Source organism: Dipodomys merriami, unplaced genomic scaffold (assembly GCF_024711535.1).
Source record: "Dipodomys merriami isolate MVZ:Mamm:240054 unplaced genomic scaffold, mDipMer1.0.p SCAF_56, whole genome shotgun sequence".
Taxonomy (NCBI): Eukaryota; Metazoa; Chordata; class Mammalia; order Rodentia; family Heteromyidae; genus Dipodomys; species Dipodomys merriami.
In genome coordinates, this window is record NW_027206135.1 from 2,963,387 (window position 1) to 2,981,121 (window position 17,735).

At 37.0% G+C, this 17,735-nt stretch overlaps 2 protein-coding genes across 3 annotated transcripts in view; one reads left to right on the top strand and one right to left on the bottom strand.

Annotated features, from left to right (window-relative positions):
• Ints6 (integrator complex subunit 6) overlaps nucleotides 1-6,527 on the top strand; it is a 90,417-nt gene extending 83,890 nt beyond the window's left edge. Inside the window, exons 16-18 of one of the 2 annotated variants that reach the window (XM_070000137.1) lie at nucleotides 2,104-2,469; nucleotides 3,696-3,789; nucleotides 5,987-6,527. In XM_070000137.1, coding sequence (XP_069856238.1) covers nucleotides 2,104-2,469; nucleotides 3,696-3,789; nucleotides 5,987-6,080 — 554 coding nt within the window. In that variant the 3' untranslated portion in view covers nucleotides 6,081-6,527. The remainder of the gene's footprint in view (nucleotides 1-2,103; nucleotides 2,470-3,695; nucleotides 3,790-5,986) is intronic. The other variant, XM_070000138.1, reaches the window with a different exon arrangement.
• Nucleotides 6,528-7,339: 812 nt separating this feature from the next.
• Nucleotides 7,340-17,735, bottom strand: part of Serpine3 (serpin family E member 3) — a 36,911-nt gene continuing 26,515 nt past the window's right edge. The window contains exons 6-9 of the mRNA XM_070000147.1: nucleotides 17,270-17,370; nucleotides 10,407-10,493; nucleotides 9,917-10,000; nucleotides 7,340-7,583 (exon numbers count right to left, since the gene is read on the bottom strand). Of these exons, the coding sequence (XP_069856248.1) occupies nucleotides 7,540-7,583; nucleotides 9,917-10,000; nucleotides 10,407-10,493; nucleotides 17,270-17,370 (316 nt within the window). The 3' untranslated portion in view covers nucleotides 7,340-7,539. The remainder of the gene's footprint in view (nucleotides 7,584-9,916; nucleotides 10,001-10,406; nucleotides 10,494-17,269; nucleotides 17,371-17,735) is intronic.

The following is a 17,735-nucleotide window of genomic DNA, read 5'->3' on the forward strand; positions in this document are numbered from 1 at the left end:
GTAGGAGAATGTAGGGAAGAATCTAATGTGATAGAAGGTAAAGAAAGAGAGAACTGAATGATTAATGAACTCAAATATGTAGGAAAACAGACCATTCAAGAGTATTTGGAAGTTCCTTTTGCCTTTGTCTTAGCAAGAACAATTCTCTGGAATAAAGGGGAGGAAAACCACAATAAAGAGAGATGTTGAGTATGAACAGCTAGCCAGTTTAAGTTTAGCTGGAAAACACAGGAGGGAAAAGCAAATGGTAGCTAGAAGAAATTAAAAGTAATGACTTTACTTTGTTTTTAAAATCAAAGAGACTTTAACAGTGTTTAAATGCTGGTATGATGTTACCAGTAGAGAGGTTGAAAATGAACATGAGAGAAGGTATATAACCTGTACAGTCACCAAAAGGCAAGAGGAGATGGCCCAGAGCATACGCTGTTTACAATAGGGAAGCTGAAGAAATTTCTGGCTCTGCTTTTCTTTCCTCCTGAAAGTAGACTTGTAGAATAGAGAAAGTTTAAATAGTTTCTCTGGGAGAGAGAGAAGAGGTAGTCTACCTGTGAAGACTAGATTTATGTAACTACATCCTTGAATTTTAAATTGGATGGGAGAGGCAAAAGTCTTAAGTGGGAAGTTCTTTGGAAATAAGAATTTAGGAACTGCAGGGCACTGGTTGTTCACATCTATAATCCTAGTTATTCAGGAGGCTGAGATCTAAGGATTGAAGATTGAAGCCAGCCAGGCCAGGAAAGTCCATGAAACTCTTTTATCTTCAATTAAAACCAGAAGTGGAGCTTTGGTTCAAAGTGGTAGAGCATTAGCCTTGAGCAGAAGAACTCAGAGATAGTGCCCAGGTCCTGAGTTCAAGCCCCATGACTGACCAAAAATATAAAAAAAATTTAGTAACTGGCAAGGCCTGGTTCTTGATAGGTTGGTAATCTGCTTAACATTGGTTACCACAGCATTTCTTGAATTTTAATATACATGAGAGACAGGCACATTAGAGAGAGGTCTACACTATCAGTCTAGGGTAAAGCTCAAGATGAGCATTTCTGAGAAGCTTCCTGATGGAGCTTAACCACATACTACACTTTGAGTAGTAAGGACTTAGATTGATAATGGGAGGGATTTGAAAATAGGCTTTGAAAAAGGTATCAGACGTGAGAGATTTCAGGCATGTGCCCGTCAATATTAAGGTAGTAATCAGAGAGAACAAAAGTTAGTGACATTGAGCCTCAAAAGAGTAAGAGTTTTACAAGAGTTACATAGGAGAAATTACACTGCTCGGGGAAGAATCAGTGACTGCATGTCCTGATTTTTCAGTCCATGGAAAATATGTGAGAGAAGCCATCCCTAATCCAGGTCTGAAGAGAACAGTGCTACTTTGTAGGTAGGAAAACTGAATTTCAATTGAGGCTTATACAAATTGTGGAATAGAATTTCAACAAGAGTCAGAAGATTAGGGGAAGAGGGTAGAGGGAGGCATGGGAAAATGGGGCATTTACATATGAAGCCCAGGAGATAGGTTCAGCTGCTGTTCTGGAAGTGGTGAGTAACTAGAATTTAGCTACTTTCTATAGAGAACAAGTCTTACAATCTCCTTTAGTGTCAAGCCTCTGGGTCTAGTGGTCTTAACTGAGTTAAAGTGGGGACCAGATTGCCTTGCACTGTTCAATTCATGAAGCTAGATGGATGGTTATAGACAGAACATACTGTGAAATACTACCTGTTTGGTAATGTTTCCTATAGGACTTGGAACAGAATTAACTACTCATTGTTTACTTTTGCCTCTAAATGATAGATGTATAAGGTTAGAGATAAGTTGGAATGAACTATAGTGCTCTTCATTATGATTTTGATCATATATATTTCACAATATTATTAAAGTTCTTTTATTCTATTAGAGAATAAAGCAGCAAACTAAAAGTTGGCCCAAATTGGTTTTTCAATTTTTTTCTACTATTATCTTTGGTAAAGCTTGAGAACTACATCATATTATTCCTTAATATGTATTACTCAAGGAAATCAATTGTGGTTTGCTCTAATTTCTTTGTAGCTTTTGTGTACTTTGACATTGAATCCTAATTTTGCCTCTAACTTTGGTTTTAATTTCAGAAACCACTAATGATTCAACAATAGACGATGTGGTTGAAAATCATGTTGTAGACCAGCTTTCTTCAGACATTATACCAAATGCTATGGATACTGAATTTTCACCATCTTCTCCAGCCAGTCTACTGGAACGACCAACCAATCATACAGAAGCACTTGGTCATGACCATTTAGGAACTAATGACCTCACTGTTGGTGGATTTTTAGAAAATCATGAGGAGCAAAGAAATAAAGAACAATGTGCTGAAGAGAATATACCAGCATCTTCACTCAACAAAGGGAAAAAATTGATGCATTGCAGGAGCCATGAAGAAGTCAATACTGAACTGAAAGCACAAATAATGAAAGAGATCCGAAAGCCAGGAAGAAGTATGTATGACTAGAGACAAATCTCAGGTTTAATTCCTTTTTTTTGGGTCCGGTCGTGGGGCCTGAACTCTGGGCCTGGGCCCTCAGCTCTTGGCTAGCACTCTACCACTTGAGCCACAGCGCCACTTTCCGGCTTTTTTCTTTGCTTATGTGGTGCTGAGGAATCGAACCCAGGGCTTCATGCGTGCAAGGCAAGTGCTCTACCACTGAGCCACCTTCCCAGCCCTCAGGTTTAATTCCTAAAAATGAAAATCTGATTCTAGATCAATCTTAAACAATATCTGAGTTATGCAAGATTTGATTCTTTATCTGACAAACACTATCACCAAGGGTATTAAATGTAGTCATCAAGAACTGAGAGCAAAGAAGACTACATTGTTAAAGAATAACTACCATGACATAGACCCGGAGTTAACACTATTCTTATAACTAGCAGCTGAAATTTTATTATAACAGCTAACTCAAAATAATGTAGTGATATTAAAAAACTGCATGTATCAAGTTCTCATTATAGAGTGCCTACCATTATGTTTAAGATTTTAATTGTAGTTGCAGTCAGTGATGTGTTTAGGTAAAAAAATGTAAAGAAATCCTAGCTACTCAGGAGCCAGCTCTGGCAGGAAAGTCCAAGACTCTGTTTCCAATTAGGAACTAAAAACTCTGAAGTAGAGGTTTGGCTCAAATGGTAGAACACCAGCCTAAAGCAAAAAAGGTAAAAGACAGCACCCAGGCCCTGAGTTCAAGCCCCAGACTGACATGTGTGTACATACCTCTTGAACTTTAATGGCAACTTTTGCTGAATAGCACTGTTTGTTCTTTCTTTTTTGTAGTCATAGGGCTTGAACTCAGGGCCTGGGCACCGTCCCTGAGTTCTTTTGGTCAAGGCTAGTCTCTACCACTTTGAGCCACAGTACCACTTCCAGTTTTCTGATGGTTAATTGGAGCTAGGAGTCTCTCAGACTTTCTTGCCTGAGGTGGAGATCTCAGCCTCCTGAGTAGCTAGGATTGTAGGTGTGAGCCACTGGCACCTGGCTTGTTAATAATTTCTGACACATACTTTCTTTCACATATATGTACATTAGAATGTATTATAAAATCCTTAAAGAGTGGTAAAATTTTCACAGAATATTTTGGTTTAGGTATATCTTAATGTAAAAAAAATGGCAGGAGAAAACTACTGGCAAAAATACAGATAAAGGCCACTTAATTTTTTTTCTTTTTTTAAGAATATGAAAGAATCTTCACTTTACTGAAGCATGTACAAGGCAGTTTACAAACAAGACTCATATTTTTACAAAATGTTATTAAAGAAGCATCAAGGTAAGGAAACATGAAAATGATGAGTTTTCAGTTTATATAGTATTTTAACAGATCTGTGTACTTGATTATGTATGCATATGACATACTAAGTTATATATCATGTGCTTTTTGTTTAGTTTATTGAATGAAGTTGACTTAAAATAATAGCTACAAAGAAATTCTCCAAGAATTACAAAACTTTACCTTTGAAAAGTATTACATAGGTTGAAAATTCTTTATCTTTTTCTTCAGTGTTTGTCTCTTTTTTGCCTTCTATATTAACATTAACAGTTTTGAAATCATTTTTACATGGGAACACTGTGTAATTAAGCAGATTGTTTTAGTAGCCCATGATTATGTACTTTAATACAAGGGATGTGTAGGGGCAAGATGATAAATATAGCTATGAAGTGCAGTTATTTAAGAAGTACAAGCTCAAAAGTGTTTGCAACTTTTTCTTTCAGTTTGTGAGAAAATAGGGTTTATTTTATGTGATTTTTCAAATGTAAATATCCTCACCCCTTAACTAGTCCCCTGTCTGTTTTGTCGTATATATAAAGGTTTTGTATAGAACAGTTTCTTTTTGAGGTAGAAAAAGACAGCCACTACTTTTTATGTAATTTTGAGTATACTTTTTTTTGTTGTTGTTGGTCGTGGGGCTTGAACTCTGGGCTTGGGCGTTGTCCCGGTGCTCTTCAGCTCAAGGCAAGTGCTCTACCGCTTGAGCCACAGTGCCACTTCTAGTGGTTTATTGGAGATAAGAGTCTCATGGACTTTCCTGCCTGGGCTGGCTTTGAACCGTGATTCTCAGATCTCAGCCTGCTGAGTAGCTAGGATTACAGGTGTGAGCCACTGGCGCCCGGCTACTTATTCTTTTTTTTTTGGGGGGGGGGGTTCGGTCATGGGGCCTGAACTCTGGGCCTGGGCGCTGTCCCTCAGCTCTTCAGCTCAAGGCTAGCGCTCTACCACTTGAGCCACAGCGCCACTTCCGGCTTTTTTCTTTTTGCTCATGTGGTGCTGAGGAATTGAACCCAGGGCCTCAGGCATGCAAGGCAAGCACTCTACCACTGAGCCACCTTCCCAGCCCTCGGCTACTTATTCTTATATTTGTGTTAACACTATTCTGTTTTCAGATGTCATCCTCAATTTATTTATTGACTGTACTAAGGCTTGAACTCAGGACTTAATGCTCTCATTTTTTTGCTCATGGTTGGTATGGTACTACTTGAGTCATGCCCTTAATTCTAGCTTTTTGCTATTGATTGAAGATGGGTCTCTAGAATTTGTCTTTTCTGGCTGGCTTTAAAACACAGTCCTTAGATACGAACCTCCTGCGTGGCTAGGATTATTGTTTTTGGCCAGGAGATGATTGTTTTTGAGGCAGGATATACTTTGTATCCCAGACTGGCCTCAAACCTAGGATGCTCTTGCCTTGGCCTGGAATTAATCACCAAACTTGGCACATCCTGGATTTAGCTGTGTTCCTGGTACCTGTTTACTCATGTCATCTTTTGGAAAGTCATGTAATGTGGTGTCTATCTGTATTATTTTACAAGTAGGAAAGAAATGGGAATAAAGTGTCCAGTATTTGGGGATATTTTAAAAAGCATCAGTGATACTATATTTATGTAGATGATTGCAATTTTAGCCTGTCTATATTTATTTCTGAAAATTTTAAAGACTTGCCACTCAAACTTTAGCTAATTGGTACATACTATAGTGTATATACATAAATATATATATTTGATTTTTCTTGATTTGCTACTTTAAAATTTTAGTAGCAGAACACCATGATTATTAAGTACTACTACCCAATTTTCATTTCCCCCCTTATTTTGTGGGAATTAATCATAATTTGTTCAATGTTCATTTTGTTCAAATTTAAGACCACAAGAAAATTCTATAGTAACCTCTTCGGTAGCCCCAATTACACTACAGATTTGGAATCTTTGTATAAATTAGTTTTTTCTTTCTAGTTGAGGGAGAGAACCCCTTTCCCCCTTGTTTCTAGTTCTAGATTATTTGTTTTAAGGAAAAACCCAATAGTGTGTTCAGGTGTAAACATTAATTTACAGTTTTCCTAATACAGCATTTTCTATCCATCTCAATTTGAAGAAACTTTCCCAATGTGGTTTCTCTCTGTAGTAAACATTTTGTACCTAGTATATGCTAGCCATTGCAAAGTAATTGAGAGTGCTGTTAATTATTTTTCACACAGGTTCAAAAAACGAATGCTAATAGAACAACTGGAGAACTTCTTGGATGAAATTCATCGAAGAGCCAGTCAAATCAACCATATTAATAGCAATTAAAAGAAGATAGAATGTGGCCACTTATTTTACTATCCTCTCCAAATACAAAGTAAATACAAGACTATTGTGACCTTGCAATTCATTTTTTGACATGCATTGTTGGCTATTTGAAATACTAAAACAAGTTGACAGATTCTTTTTCCATCATTTTACAGTGACCTTTTATTCATTTTGGTTTATTTTTGTAATGTGAAAAGTATCACTAAAAAAACATTTTTATTTAACAAACTAAAAATACTCCTTTAAATCTCTTGCTTGTCATTGACTCTTGCGTGTCAATTTCCCTCAGGTTCTATTTTCTTAAACCAACCTTTAAAATTGTCACCTCTGTTAAGGTTGAACTTTGCCAAAAAAAAAAAAAAATTAAAAAGAAGTTACTTTGTAATTTTTGGGGAAAAAAAGCACATACATTAAATCTAGGCAATGTTTTGTATATACAGTTATTTTGGATATATTATTGTAAGTTGTACAGATGTATTTTGAAGAATATTTAAGAAAAGCACTTTTGTTATTCCATCAATAAATACTCTATTTTACTCTTGTGTGGTTTAGGAAATAATCACATTTAAAATAATCACTTAAAAAACATCCTAAGACAATGGAATTTTAAAGCTCTTGCTTTCTAGTGTTGGAAAACACATCACTTGAAATTCATATATTTGTTAAACCTAACTGTGATTACTCTGCATTGTCTTTTACTAATATGTTTATAATTTTCTGTTGGCCATGTCAACATACTCCAAATGGGAAATTTGCATTATAGGCAGACACTTTAAACTTTCTTAAAAAGCAGAAGTTCAGCTTCCGATTTCCTTACTCCTTTCGACCCCTTTTCCTTTCTCACTAGGATTGTAGGTGTCATTCAGTTCAGCTGCTAGTGAGGGAGTGGTAAGTTTGAGGTACATTATATACCTTGAAATGTCTAGCCTGTTGCAGTGTTTACAAAAGTCACAACATTAGGAGTTTGGAGATCTCTTCTACACTGTAGTTTCACATTTACACCCTAAACTTTATTTACCAGCTAAATAGAAAGGTAATAGATTTAAGATGACTCTGCTCATTTTTTCCTTCTCCAAGTAACAAAAGGAAAACTGACATTATTCATTCTTCACCCTGAATCCCATATGACCTTATGTATCCTTATTGAGGTTTCAATCCTATGGCCTGACTCATTCACCATTCATAAATCACTGCTGTGCCTTTTAGTGGTTGGGGGGGGGGGGTAACATAGTAGAAGAGATGGTTAAAATGTTTAGATTTGGAATAAGAGAGGGAAAGCAAACTTATAAAATTATAATAAAATCGAACTATTTTTATGTTCATAATATTTGAAAAGTACATGCCCTTATCTTTTTGTACTGATTCAGAAACATTTTAAGATTTCAAGCCTATTGCAAATAAAGTTCTAACTTTTTATGAAGGAAAGCATACATAAAAGTGGGGAACATTCTCAACATCTTTAGTCAAGGGGATTTGAAACACACCCAATACTGAAGATAAACCCTGTCAAGAAAAAACAAACAAACATTAAGTATAGAGTATTTTCATATGCTATTCTTCAAAACTTCTTTTTAATCTCTACAAAATATTTTCAAGTAAAGGATGATATAATTTGATAAATGGAATTACTGAAGTAACTGCCAAATTCTACAAGTTACACAAAACCCAGAATGTACTGTCTGATCTAAAACTATATGTTTCTAGATTCTGAAATTAATCAGAGGCATTAGAAGTCATTGTGACAGAAGTTTATACTTAAGAATATCTAAGAAGGTTGAGTCTTTTCTAATTGTCAGCTTTCCTTATAAGGAATTTCTTATTTTCATATAACATGTCCTTCAAATGCTGATAATGCTTTAGCCACTTGATCTTTAGTACATTTTTCAGAATGTACTAAAAAGTTGTACTAAAAAGAATATAATTGAAAAATTTGGGAAGTAGCAGTCTGTTCTGTCTTCTCTTTCTGTCTCTGCCCTGTTATTCTTTATACACTCATCCTAAATCCTATTCACAGTTTTGAAATACATCAGTACTAAAACTTAATATGCTATCTCTCTCAGGCTGTTTGCATTTAAAAAAAAACAACACTTGTGTTTAGTGTTAGTTAAATTAGTGAAATAATTGCAATAGAATTATCAGCAAAATACGTCTGGGTGGGGAGGAGGATTAACTTGTCTTTCAGGCCATTTAGGTTACTAAATGACTTTAGTCTGGATAACTTATATTCTCTGAAAGGTTAATCTTAAGCTCTTTAGATAGTTTTTCTTATTGTTTCCCAAGGTAATTGGCATTTGTCCATTGATTGATGCCTTAGTTGCTCTTAGCAGATTTGCCTGGACACTCATGTTCAGTCTTTTTGGTAACATCACCAAAAGAGTAGCTACTTATCCTTGGGTAGTATGGGGACCTTCTCCCAAGAAGAGTGTTAAGTAAATTCATAAGGACTATACCTAGACTTGTGGTAGATTATGGATCTGATTTTGGATTAACCATATATATTCATTCTGATCACTGAAGGCAGTTAGAAAAACATGTCATTGAAATAGAATTAGTGATGTGTCCTTTCCTAATTCAGCAATTTAATGTTGAGTTCCAAAAATAACATCTTTTTCCTTTAACTTTCATCCACATTTATTGGATCTCAGCTTTTTGGTAGTGATCTTTTGTTCAATTTAATTCTCTCTTGGTTTCTTGAAGAAGCAGAAGTTCTTTTTTTTTTTTTTTCTTAATATTTTTGACCACTATCTCTTCTAAGAATCTCTTTGCTGCTTATTCTAAATGACATTTCCAGAATCACTGTGGGGTTGGGATGATCATGGTGAAATACTAAGTCGGTACATTCGGTTGGTGAACTTGTTTCCCCCAAATAATTTCCAAATTGAATATTTTCAGGTAAATGATTACCTTCATCCTTTTGGTCACAAAAAATGTTTCTTTGGTTTCTAGCACAAGTTATATCAGTATGCAAATGATTCTCAGATAGAATGATGTTGACAGTATTTCCTTAATAATTTGTGTAAAGCTATGCATAATTTTCACTTTTGACATTTTTTTTCTCTCCACAAATAAAAGTAATGCCTGATGTTTAGTTAAAGTAGATCCACTTTTGCTTGGTTTTATTAGTCTTCTTTCACCTTTTTACTTTTTATACACTGGTTAGACTTGCCAACAACTCTTTACTGAGAATCTCTTCTTTACTAGGCTGGTGATTGTCAGAGGGCAGGAGGAGCATTAAGAGAACTAATTTAAAAGATTTTTCTCACTATTGCTGTAACTTAAAGAACAGCTGCTTGTCCTTCTGATGTGTCTAGTGCAGCTTTGCTTTGAATTGAAATGCGCTTGTATAATAATACTAGGGCAAATACTTTCTTTTCAGAAAGAGAGCAGAACAGTATAGAAATCTCAGATGTATTCACTAGAATACTAGAGTCATTGAGAATCAGTAAGGGACATATCTGATATACCCTGGTAACCTGAAGAAACAGACTTGTTTTATAAAATAAGAGGACAATTGGGTGGGGGGGGGGGGGCGTGTTGCAGGATTTCTTTTTGTTCCCTTAGTAGAAACCTACTAAAATGTTTAAAAAATCTGTATTAACTGCAAGTAAGCTAGGAGAATTAGAATGCAAAAACCATGGGAGATAATAAATTTTCCCTTATGCTTATGATATAGCCTCTTTCTCTGCATAATACAAGCATTTGGGACGCCTCTGGAATGCCATAGGAACAGAAGCAATGCTTGTTTTTAGGCAGTAGTGGACAAATAAGCCCTGTTGCTAGAATGTTGCTGATAAAATATTTAATTATCTTAGTGCTCTCCAAAAATACTGTGATACCTGTGTTAGGTTCTCTCAGGAAAAAGATGAATGGCCGATCTGCTTTAAAAACAGGAATCCGAGACCTTTTCAGTAACAACAGAGCTGCAGGAAAGATAAAAGAAAAATTGCATTGCATTTTCTATGCGTTTGAAGATAATACAGCATCTTAAAGACATCTCTTAAAGACATCTTGAAGACATGGGGATGTGGATGGGAAAATTAAAAAGAGATTCTATTTAGCCACATCTGTGTCTTATCAAAATACCCCATGGAGTAAATTCCTTACTGAAGGAAATTCTCAGAATGCCTCTTCCTTATATATGAGATGATGGTACAAGTTCTTAAATGGGCATCTCTTCCATCATTTGAGAAAAAGATGTTACCATTAAAAAATATATTTGGGCATAAGATTTTAAATGGAAAGGAAGTACACAATTGGGAAGATTGACCTGGAAAAGTTTAAAGTAGAAAGCAAGCGTGAACAGGTTTTACTCCTTTCTCAACATACCTGTGGCTGCAGCTGCCTTTGTGCCTTCCTCTGAAACCTCCATTGTGGCTTTGTGAATTGCTTCAGAAACATAAAAGCCATCTTGACCTGACCCCAGAAAGGACCAAAATGAATTGCTTTACTTTATTCGTGCATTTAGTATAAAGATTGAGTACATTTTTAAAGAATATACATAACAAAGTTTAAAATATCTGTTGCTGCTTACTAAATTTAATCTACCCCCAAGTTTAATATTCAGGCATAGTGAACCCATGTTTTAGTAGTTTCTTAAAACAGTTTTAGTTAATGTATTTCCATTAGGTAATATTTCTAAAATTAGTCATAGGATCACCTGGATATATGTTAAATGGCAGATCCTAGCCCAAGAATCAATTTCAGTGTCTCAGATGTTTTCCATTGAATATCTTGTTGGTCTGCAGTTCAGGAGCCACTTTTAAATGATTAAATGATAGGTTTGTGCCATGGGCTTTAAAAAGAGGCAAAATGCAGTATATTAAAAGTGCCTAATGTTGCATGACTGCTTTCTGTGTACACTGTTAGGACAGTTGTGCAATTAATTTGCCTTTTCAGCTAGAATCTGCAAAGAAAATGAGAGGTTAGAAACTATTCTGCGCACTAATAGTTTCAAAAGATGGTAGAAGCTTAGTAATAGAATTATAGTAACTTAGAGACACTGACAAATTTTTGTGATTTAGCCATTTTTAAATAATCCCCTAATTAGTATTGCAATAAAGAATGAGAGCCAGCATCTTTAGAACTAGAGGAAACTTACATTGTTATAGTCCAACCTTTCCATTTAGAGAGGGTTGTTAAATCATCTGAGATTACATATATGATTATCTGATATGCAAGTTTTTAGACCCAATACCCTTTCAAACTTAACCCTCCACTCTAACACTACCTCATTTCACAAAGTGTATTTTGCCTCCAGAAAAATGTGTTGCATGAATATTAATGTGTACGTATATCTATATGTGTAAAACTAGGGATTTTTGTTTCATCTTTGACTAATAAAATTGGTTTGCATTAGCTACACACATACCAGGAGATGGTCCATGAGTGTCATATGAAAACAAAACCATCCCAGAACACAGAAGTGCAGAATTCTGTCTTATAATTAAGATTTAACAATATTGTGAGTTGGCTATATTCACTGGCAACTAAGCATAAGGTAGAGGAAAAGCAAAGGCCAATAAAGGGAAGAAATCAGCATTCAATTAGCAACAGTGAAAAGTTCATTTGGCAGTCAGTCTTTTTGTTTTTCTTCAGGGTGTTTGAAAAAAGAATTTCTAGCTGCTTTTACTAGATAACTGAGTAAACACAGTTCCAAAATTGAAAGGAAAGCTCTATAGAAAAAAGAATTAACAGTTGGGAAAGTTTTCCTGGGATTTCATTACTATCTGTTTGGTGTCTGAATTTTTTTGTTTGTTTATTCTGGTCCTGGGGCTTAACTCAGGGCCTGGGTGCTGTGCCACAGTACCATTTCTAGTTTTCTGGTAGTTAATTAGAGATGAAGAGTCTCACAGACATTCCTGCCTGGGATGGCTTTGAACTGAGATCCTCAGATCTCAGCTTCCTGAGTAGCTAGGATTACAGGCATGAGCCACCAGTGCCCAGCTCTGAATGAAGATTGATGTAATAAACAGATTCACTATGAGCTTCCCTCCCCCCATACCAGCTAAAAGTATGGTAAATGCATGTCTTAGTATGAGCACCCTGACACAGTATGAAAAATGGGAACAATTAGTATGAAAGTCTTTGGTAAGACAGTCTGTGCTACTTTAAATTTTAGCTCTCGGCATTTCAGAAGACTAATTTGTGATAGAACTGTAAATTTGGGTGTTAGCTATGATTTCTGCATTTTCCTTTATCTTGTATTACAGATCATGATTTATTCCTTTTGTTATGTGGCTATTGAAGAAGAGGTTCTCCAGGACCTTTTCTCCTGTGTTGGCAACTTAGTGAAGGTCATACAACCTGTCAGCCTAAAATTTGCTCTCAAGGTCATTTATAAGTAGTATTCTGTGGATAATTCTGTGGATAATTAAGTGTGAAAGAGATATTAATCAGTTTTTAGCTTTTGTGTTGGGTAGAGGACTTGAGAGTCACTAAGTTGCTAAGGTTCATAGTGACAAGGGCTATGGGGATTATAATTTATAGTGACCATAAAGTTAAGTATACCATTTACTGTCTCCCAGTTTGCCATATTAGCTTTCTGGGGAATATAATAGGGAAAGTAGCCCACCATAAACCTGTTCACTTCTATATTACATTTCAATATTCAAGGTGCAGGGGTGATATTCTTAGCAACTCCCATTCCTTTTACCTTCCCTAACCTGTACTTTGTGTGTGTGTGTGTGTGTGTGTGTGTGTGTGTGTGTGCGCGCGCGCGCGTGCGTGCATGTGCACGCGCGTGCGCCCGGCCGTCTTGGGGCTTGAACTCAAACTGCATGCTGTCCCTGAGCTTTTTTGCTCAAGGCTAGTGTTCTATCACTTGAACCACAGTTCCACTTCTGGTTTTGCCTTTGAACTGAAAACCTCCAATCTTAGCCTCTTAACTAGCTAGGATTACAGGACTGAGTCACTGATACTTGGCTTTGCTTTACTTTTTACAGTTAGCCCTAGAATGCAGAAAGCTTACTTGTTTTAAATGTTTCTTTGCCTAACATGCATAATAATGTGTGGCACACTATCAAGTAATGAGTAACAAAACACTTCGGGTACTGTCTACCTCTTTCTCAAAACTTTAAACACACAGATACGTGTGTGTGTGTGTGTACACGCACTCCTGGCCTTTTAAATGGTTTGTACACATACACATATGTGTTACTACTCTTTTTTTTTTTTTTTTTTTGGTTGGTCATGGGGCGTGATCTCAGCATGGGCGCTGTCCCTCAACTCTTCAGCTCGAGGCTAGCACTCTACCACTTGAGCCATAGCTCCACTTTCAGCTTTTTCTGCTTATGTGGTGCTGAGGAATTGAACCCAGGGCCTCATGCATGCAAGCAAGCACTCTACCACTGAGCCACCTTCCCAGCCTGGTTACTATTCTCTTTAACCTAAATCCATAAAGGTATAAGGAAGCCATTCAGTTCCCTACTTCCTTGCTATGAAGACAATTATTTTGTATATACTCTAAAAAGGTTTAAGAGGCTTCACAACATGCCACTGTGTAGGCATGAGATTTACAAATGTCTATTTTTGATCCTTAGCTTCTCATCAAGCATGATAAATACATTATTCACGATTTCTTTTGTCGTTTCACTAGTTTAGCAGAATTAAAAGCTTTTAGGGGCTTTTTTTTCCCCCAGAACTTTTTTCTAGCTTATGTTTCTCATCTTTTTGTCACTGAGTTGCTGAGAGGTGAAGGGTATGTTTGTCACATAGCACCTAGCCCAGCATATAGAAAGTTTTGGGAGGAATCTTGGATGGCTTCGAATCTAGGCTATGGTTAGTTGCTTTCTCCATTCTTCTCCCTAGCCACTTATTTCTTTCTGTGTTCTCCTTGGCCTATGTACTCTGCATAGTTTGCTTACTTAAATTACAGAAACAGAGAGAACTCATAGTTCTTACTGGGAAGAGATTATAAAAGCAAGCAACAAAGTAATTGCTTCATAATTTTGCATTTTTGCATAAGGAGTATTTTCTGGACTAAGGGTATATGTATATACTGTATTGAAATCCCACTGATCCTAAAGGAAGTAGGAATGAAGACAAATTATTCTTAAAAGCTTCCAACATCAAAGAAGTTTAGAGGAAAACTATACATTAGGCTCAGCTGAGTCTTGAAATAATACTGAGTTCAAACAGCTAAAAAAGGCTTTTAGATGGAGAGCTAAGTGATCCTGGACTCTGGAATCCGATGGAAAGAAAAGATCAAATGTTTCCTGTTGGTGGACTTTCAATCATGCATAGCTGTGTTAACTGCCTGTTAATTGAAGGAGGAAAGGACAGTATTTTCTGCCCATTTCCTCTGGTAAAAATTGTGGATGTTGTGCTGCTAACTCATTTTATTTGAATTATCAAAAAGTGGTGTGAGTGATGACTACCTTGTTTTAGGAATGCAGAAACTTTTTTTTTTTTTTTGTACCTAGGTTTGAACTTAGGGCCTTGGTTCTGTTCCAGAGCTTTTTGACTCAAGGCTAGTGCTCTACCATTTGAGCCACAGCTCTACTTCTGGCCTTTTAGTGGTTAATTGGAGATAAGTCCCATGGACTTAACTACTTGGGCTGACTTCAAACTATGATCCTCTGACCTCAACCTCCTGAGTAGCTAGTATTACCAGTGTGAGCCACCAGTGCCCAGCTTAGGAATGCAGGAACTTGAAAGATTCAGTGATGTCTAGGTTAGTCTGAAGCCACCTTGCACAGATATGACTTCCTGGATTAGGTTCTTTTTCTATACCACTCCCTTCTTGGGCAATGTAGCCAAAGGCATTTGGAAAAGCAATTTTAGTTAAATTTTATAAGAACCAGATATCAAAATTTTAGCCAGGCACCAGGGGCTCATGCCTGTAATCTTAGCTACTCAGTAGGCTGAGATCTGAGAATCATGGTTCAAAGCCAGCCCAGGCAGGAAAGTCCATGAGACTTTTTTTTTTTGGGGGGGGGGGGTCTTGGGGCTTGAACTCTGGACCTGGATGCTCTCCCTTAGCTCTTCAGCTCAGGGCTAGCACTCTACCACTTGAGCCACAGCTCCATTTCTGGCTTTTTCTGTTTATGTGGTGCTGAGGAATCAAACCCAGAGCCTCATGCATGTGAGGCCAGCACTCTACCACTGAGCCACCTTCCCAGCCCCATCCTTGGGACTCTTATCTCTAATTAACCATCAGAAAACTGGAAGTAGTGTTCAGCATTAAGCTGAAGAGCTCAGGGACAGTGCCCAGCCCCAGAGGTCAAGCCCTACCACTGACAAAACTCTGAGGTTTATGGACAGTGGATGGCTTTACCAATAAGGGAATGGTAGAGTTAAGATCAATTTTTTTTTTCAAGACACGTGATTAATGTTTTTCCAGGATAAAGGGAGAACATTTTAAGAATTATGAAAGCACAATCAGTAAGTCATAATCTATAATTGAATATGTTCATATAAAAAGGTGAAGACTAGTCCCATAGTTACTCACCTCCCCCTGGTGCTGGAGATTGAATCCAGAACCCTAAATTTTTGAATTTGGATCATCAAAGGAAGAGAATTACCATCAGCCAAAAGGATCTCATAGCTAAGCCCTGGAGTCTAAGTAAGGTAGTATGGGTTGCATTTTACACATTTATTGAAAATAGAATGTACTTTTTAATTCTTTATGCCTTTCTCTTGTCTTGCCCTCTGATCCTTCTTCTATGGTCATATTCTTCCTTTTCCTAGTGTCAGATTATATCTGTGTCACTAAGGAAATTTTTTCTACCAAGTCAGTATTTATTAGGTATCCAAATTAACCAAGCATTGCTTTCGGCAGTGTAGGCAAACTTGATTATTACATTGCTTATTTCTTTGCATGTGTAAGCAATGAATAAAGAGATGAAGGACTGGGGTTTTTTATGTTTTGTAGTGCTGAGGATGGATACCTGGCAAACACTCTACCACATCTCCAACTCTTAAGATGGTGCACTTTTAGTTCTAGATAGTTTCTTCTGTTTTTTTTTTTAAATAATTATTTTTTCTTTTGGGGACAAGTAACACTGGCAATCTGGATGGTCTTATCTAAATTCCAACCTAGAACACTTCAAGCTTAAACATGCATAATTTTCTGTGATTGCTAAGGATGGAAGATTCTGAACAAAGCTTCTGAAAACTTTGCAGTGTTTAACATTTAACGTAATGACTTTCAAGCTCATCAAGTAAGGGGAATGTCAAAGTCAAAAGGAAGCTTGAAATCCAGTGTCATCACTATACAGATAATTTCCCATCCAAAGTAGCAAACAACTTGGGCCTTTGAATTGAGAAAAGTTTGACCAATAGTCTCCCATAGAGATTTTGGAAATTTGTTTCCAGTATCCCATTCCTTTCTTATGTTTTTTGTTGTTGTTTTGTTTTGACAGTTCTGGGGCTTGAACTCTGGGCTTGGGTGCTGTCCCTGAGCTTCTTTTGCTCAGTGAGTGCTCCACCACTTGCGCCACAGCACCACTTCCAGCTTTTCTGAGTAGTTTATTGGAGATTAGATACTCACAGAGTTTCCTGCCCAGGCTGGCTTTCAACCACGATCCTTAGATCTCTAACTCCTGAATAGCTAGGATTACAGACATCAGCCACCAGTGCTTACCCCTTCTTATGTTTTATACACACTCAAATCATAAGGATACACATTTCTATCAAATGGTAATAGAATGTCAACTATATGGACAAAGAAACTGAGTGTGGAGATTGGGAAGGAGAATGTTTTAGAGCAAGGTTACAAGAGCTTGGGTGGTTTGAGGAAAGGAAATAGGGTAGATGAGGGAACGTTGAAGGTTAGCTACATTAGAAAAGGATAGGGGAGATCCTGGGGAGAGATGCGAAGGAGAAGAGGTAAAAACAGGGAGACTGATATGACAGTAGAGGGCAGAATGAAGGTTCTTTTATTACACAGTCTCTAGTAGTGCCCTGGTTATCTGAGCAGAGCGAGGGAGACCTCACTATGTTTTTTGGCCACTGAATTCAAGGTGATCTCCAAAAACTGCTCAGCTCTCTCAACGCATATCCCTCCTCCCTCAGATCTAACCCAAGTTTGACTCTTAACAGAGGCAACACATCCTTATACAAAACATGGCACTTTATTTTGTTACCTAATGTTTGACTCTGACTGTTGGTTACTGAAGGCTGGAAACAATGAAGCACCCTTGGTCAATATAACAATAATATACCAAAAAACTTGGAAGAAAAGTTATTACCTGAAATTCCTTTCAAGTTAGCTTTGAATGGGTCAAAAACATCGGTGACTCCCCAAGAAGTTAAAATGCTTTTGAAGTTGAACTGATTTTGGATCCTAAATCTAAAAAACAAAAACAAGCCACCAATTTTCATTTAGAACTCCCATTCAAAATACAAAGTACACACAGTATAAAATGCGAAGTTCCAACTTGGAAGTCTGTGCCCATCGGATTCCATCAATGCTGTTTTTCCTTTCCTTTTCCACCTGACCCCTCATGGCACTTTCCTACCTCTGCAACTTTTTACCCTCTTCACCCTACTGCATCCCTTTCTCTAAACTGGTTTAGTGGGATTGGAGTTATGAATTCAGGGCCCTTGAGCTTGCTAGGCAAATGCTCTATCACTTGAGCCACAGCAGTCTTTTCTTCCATAGCTGGCTTATTTGTTTGTTTTAGATAGAAAATCTTTTGTTTCTCCCCGACCCCA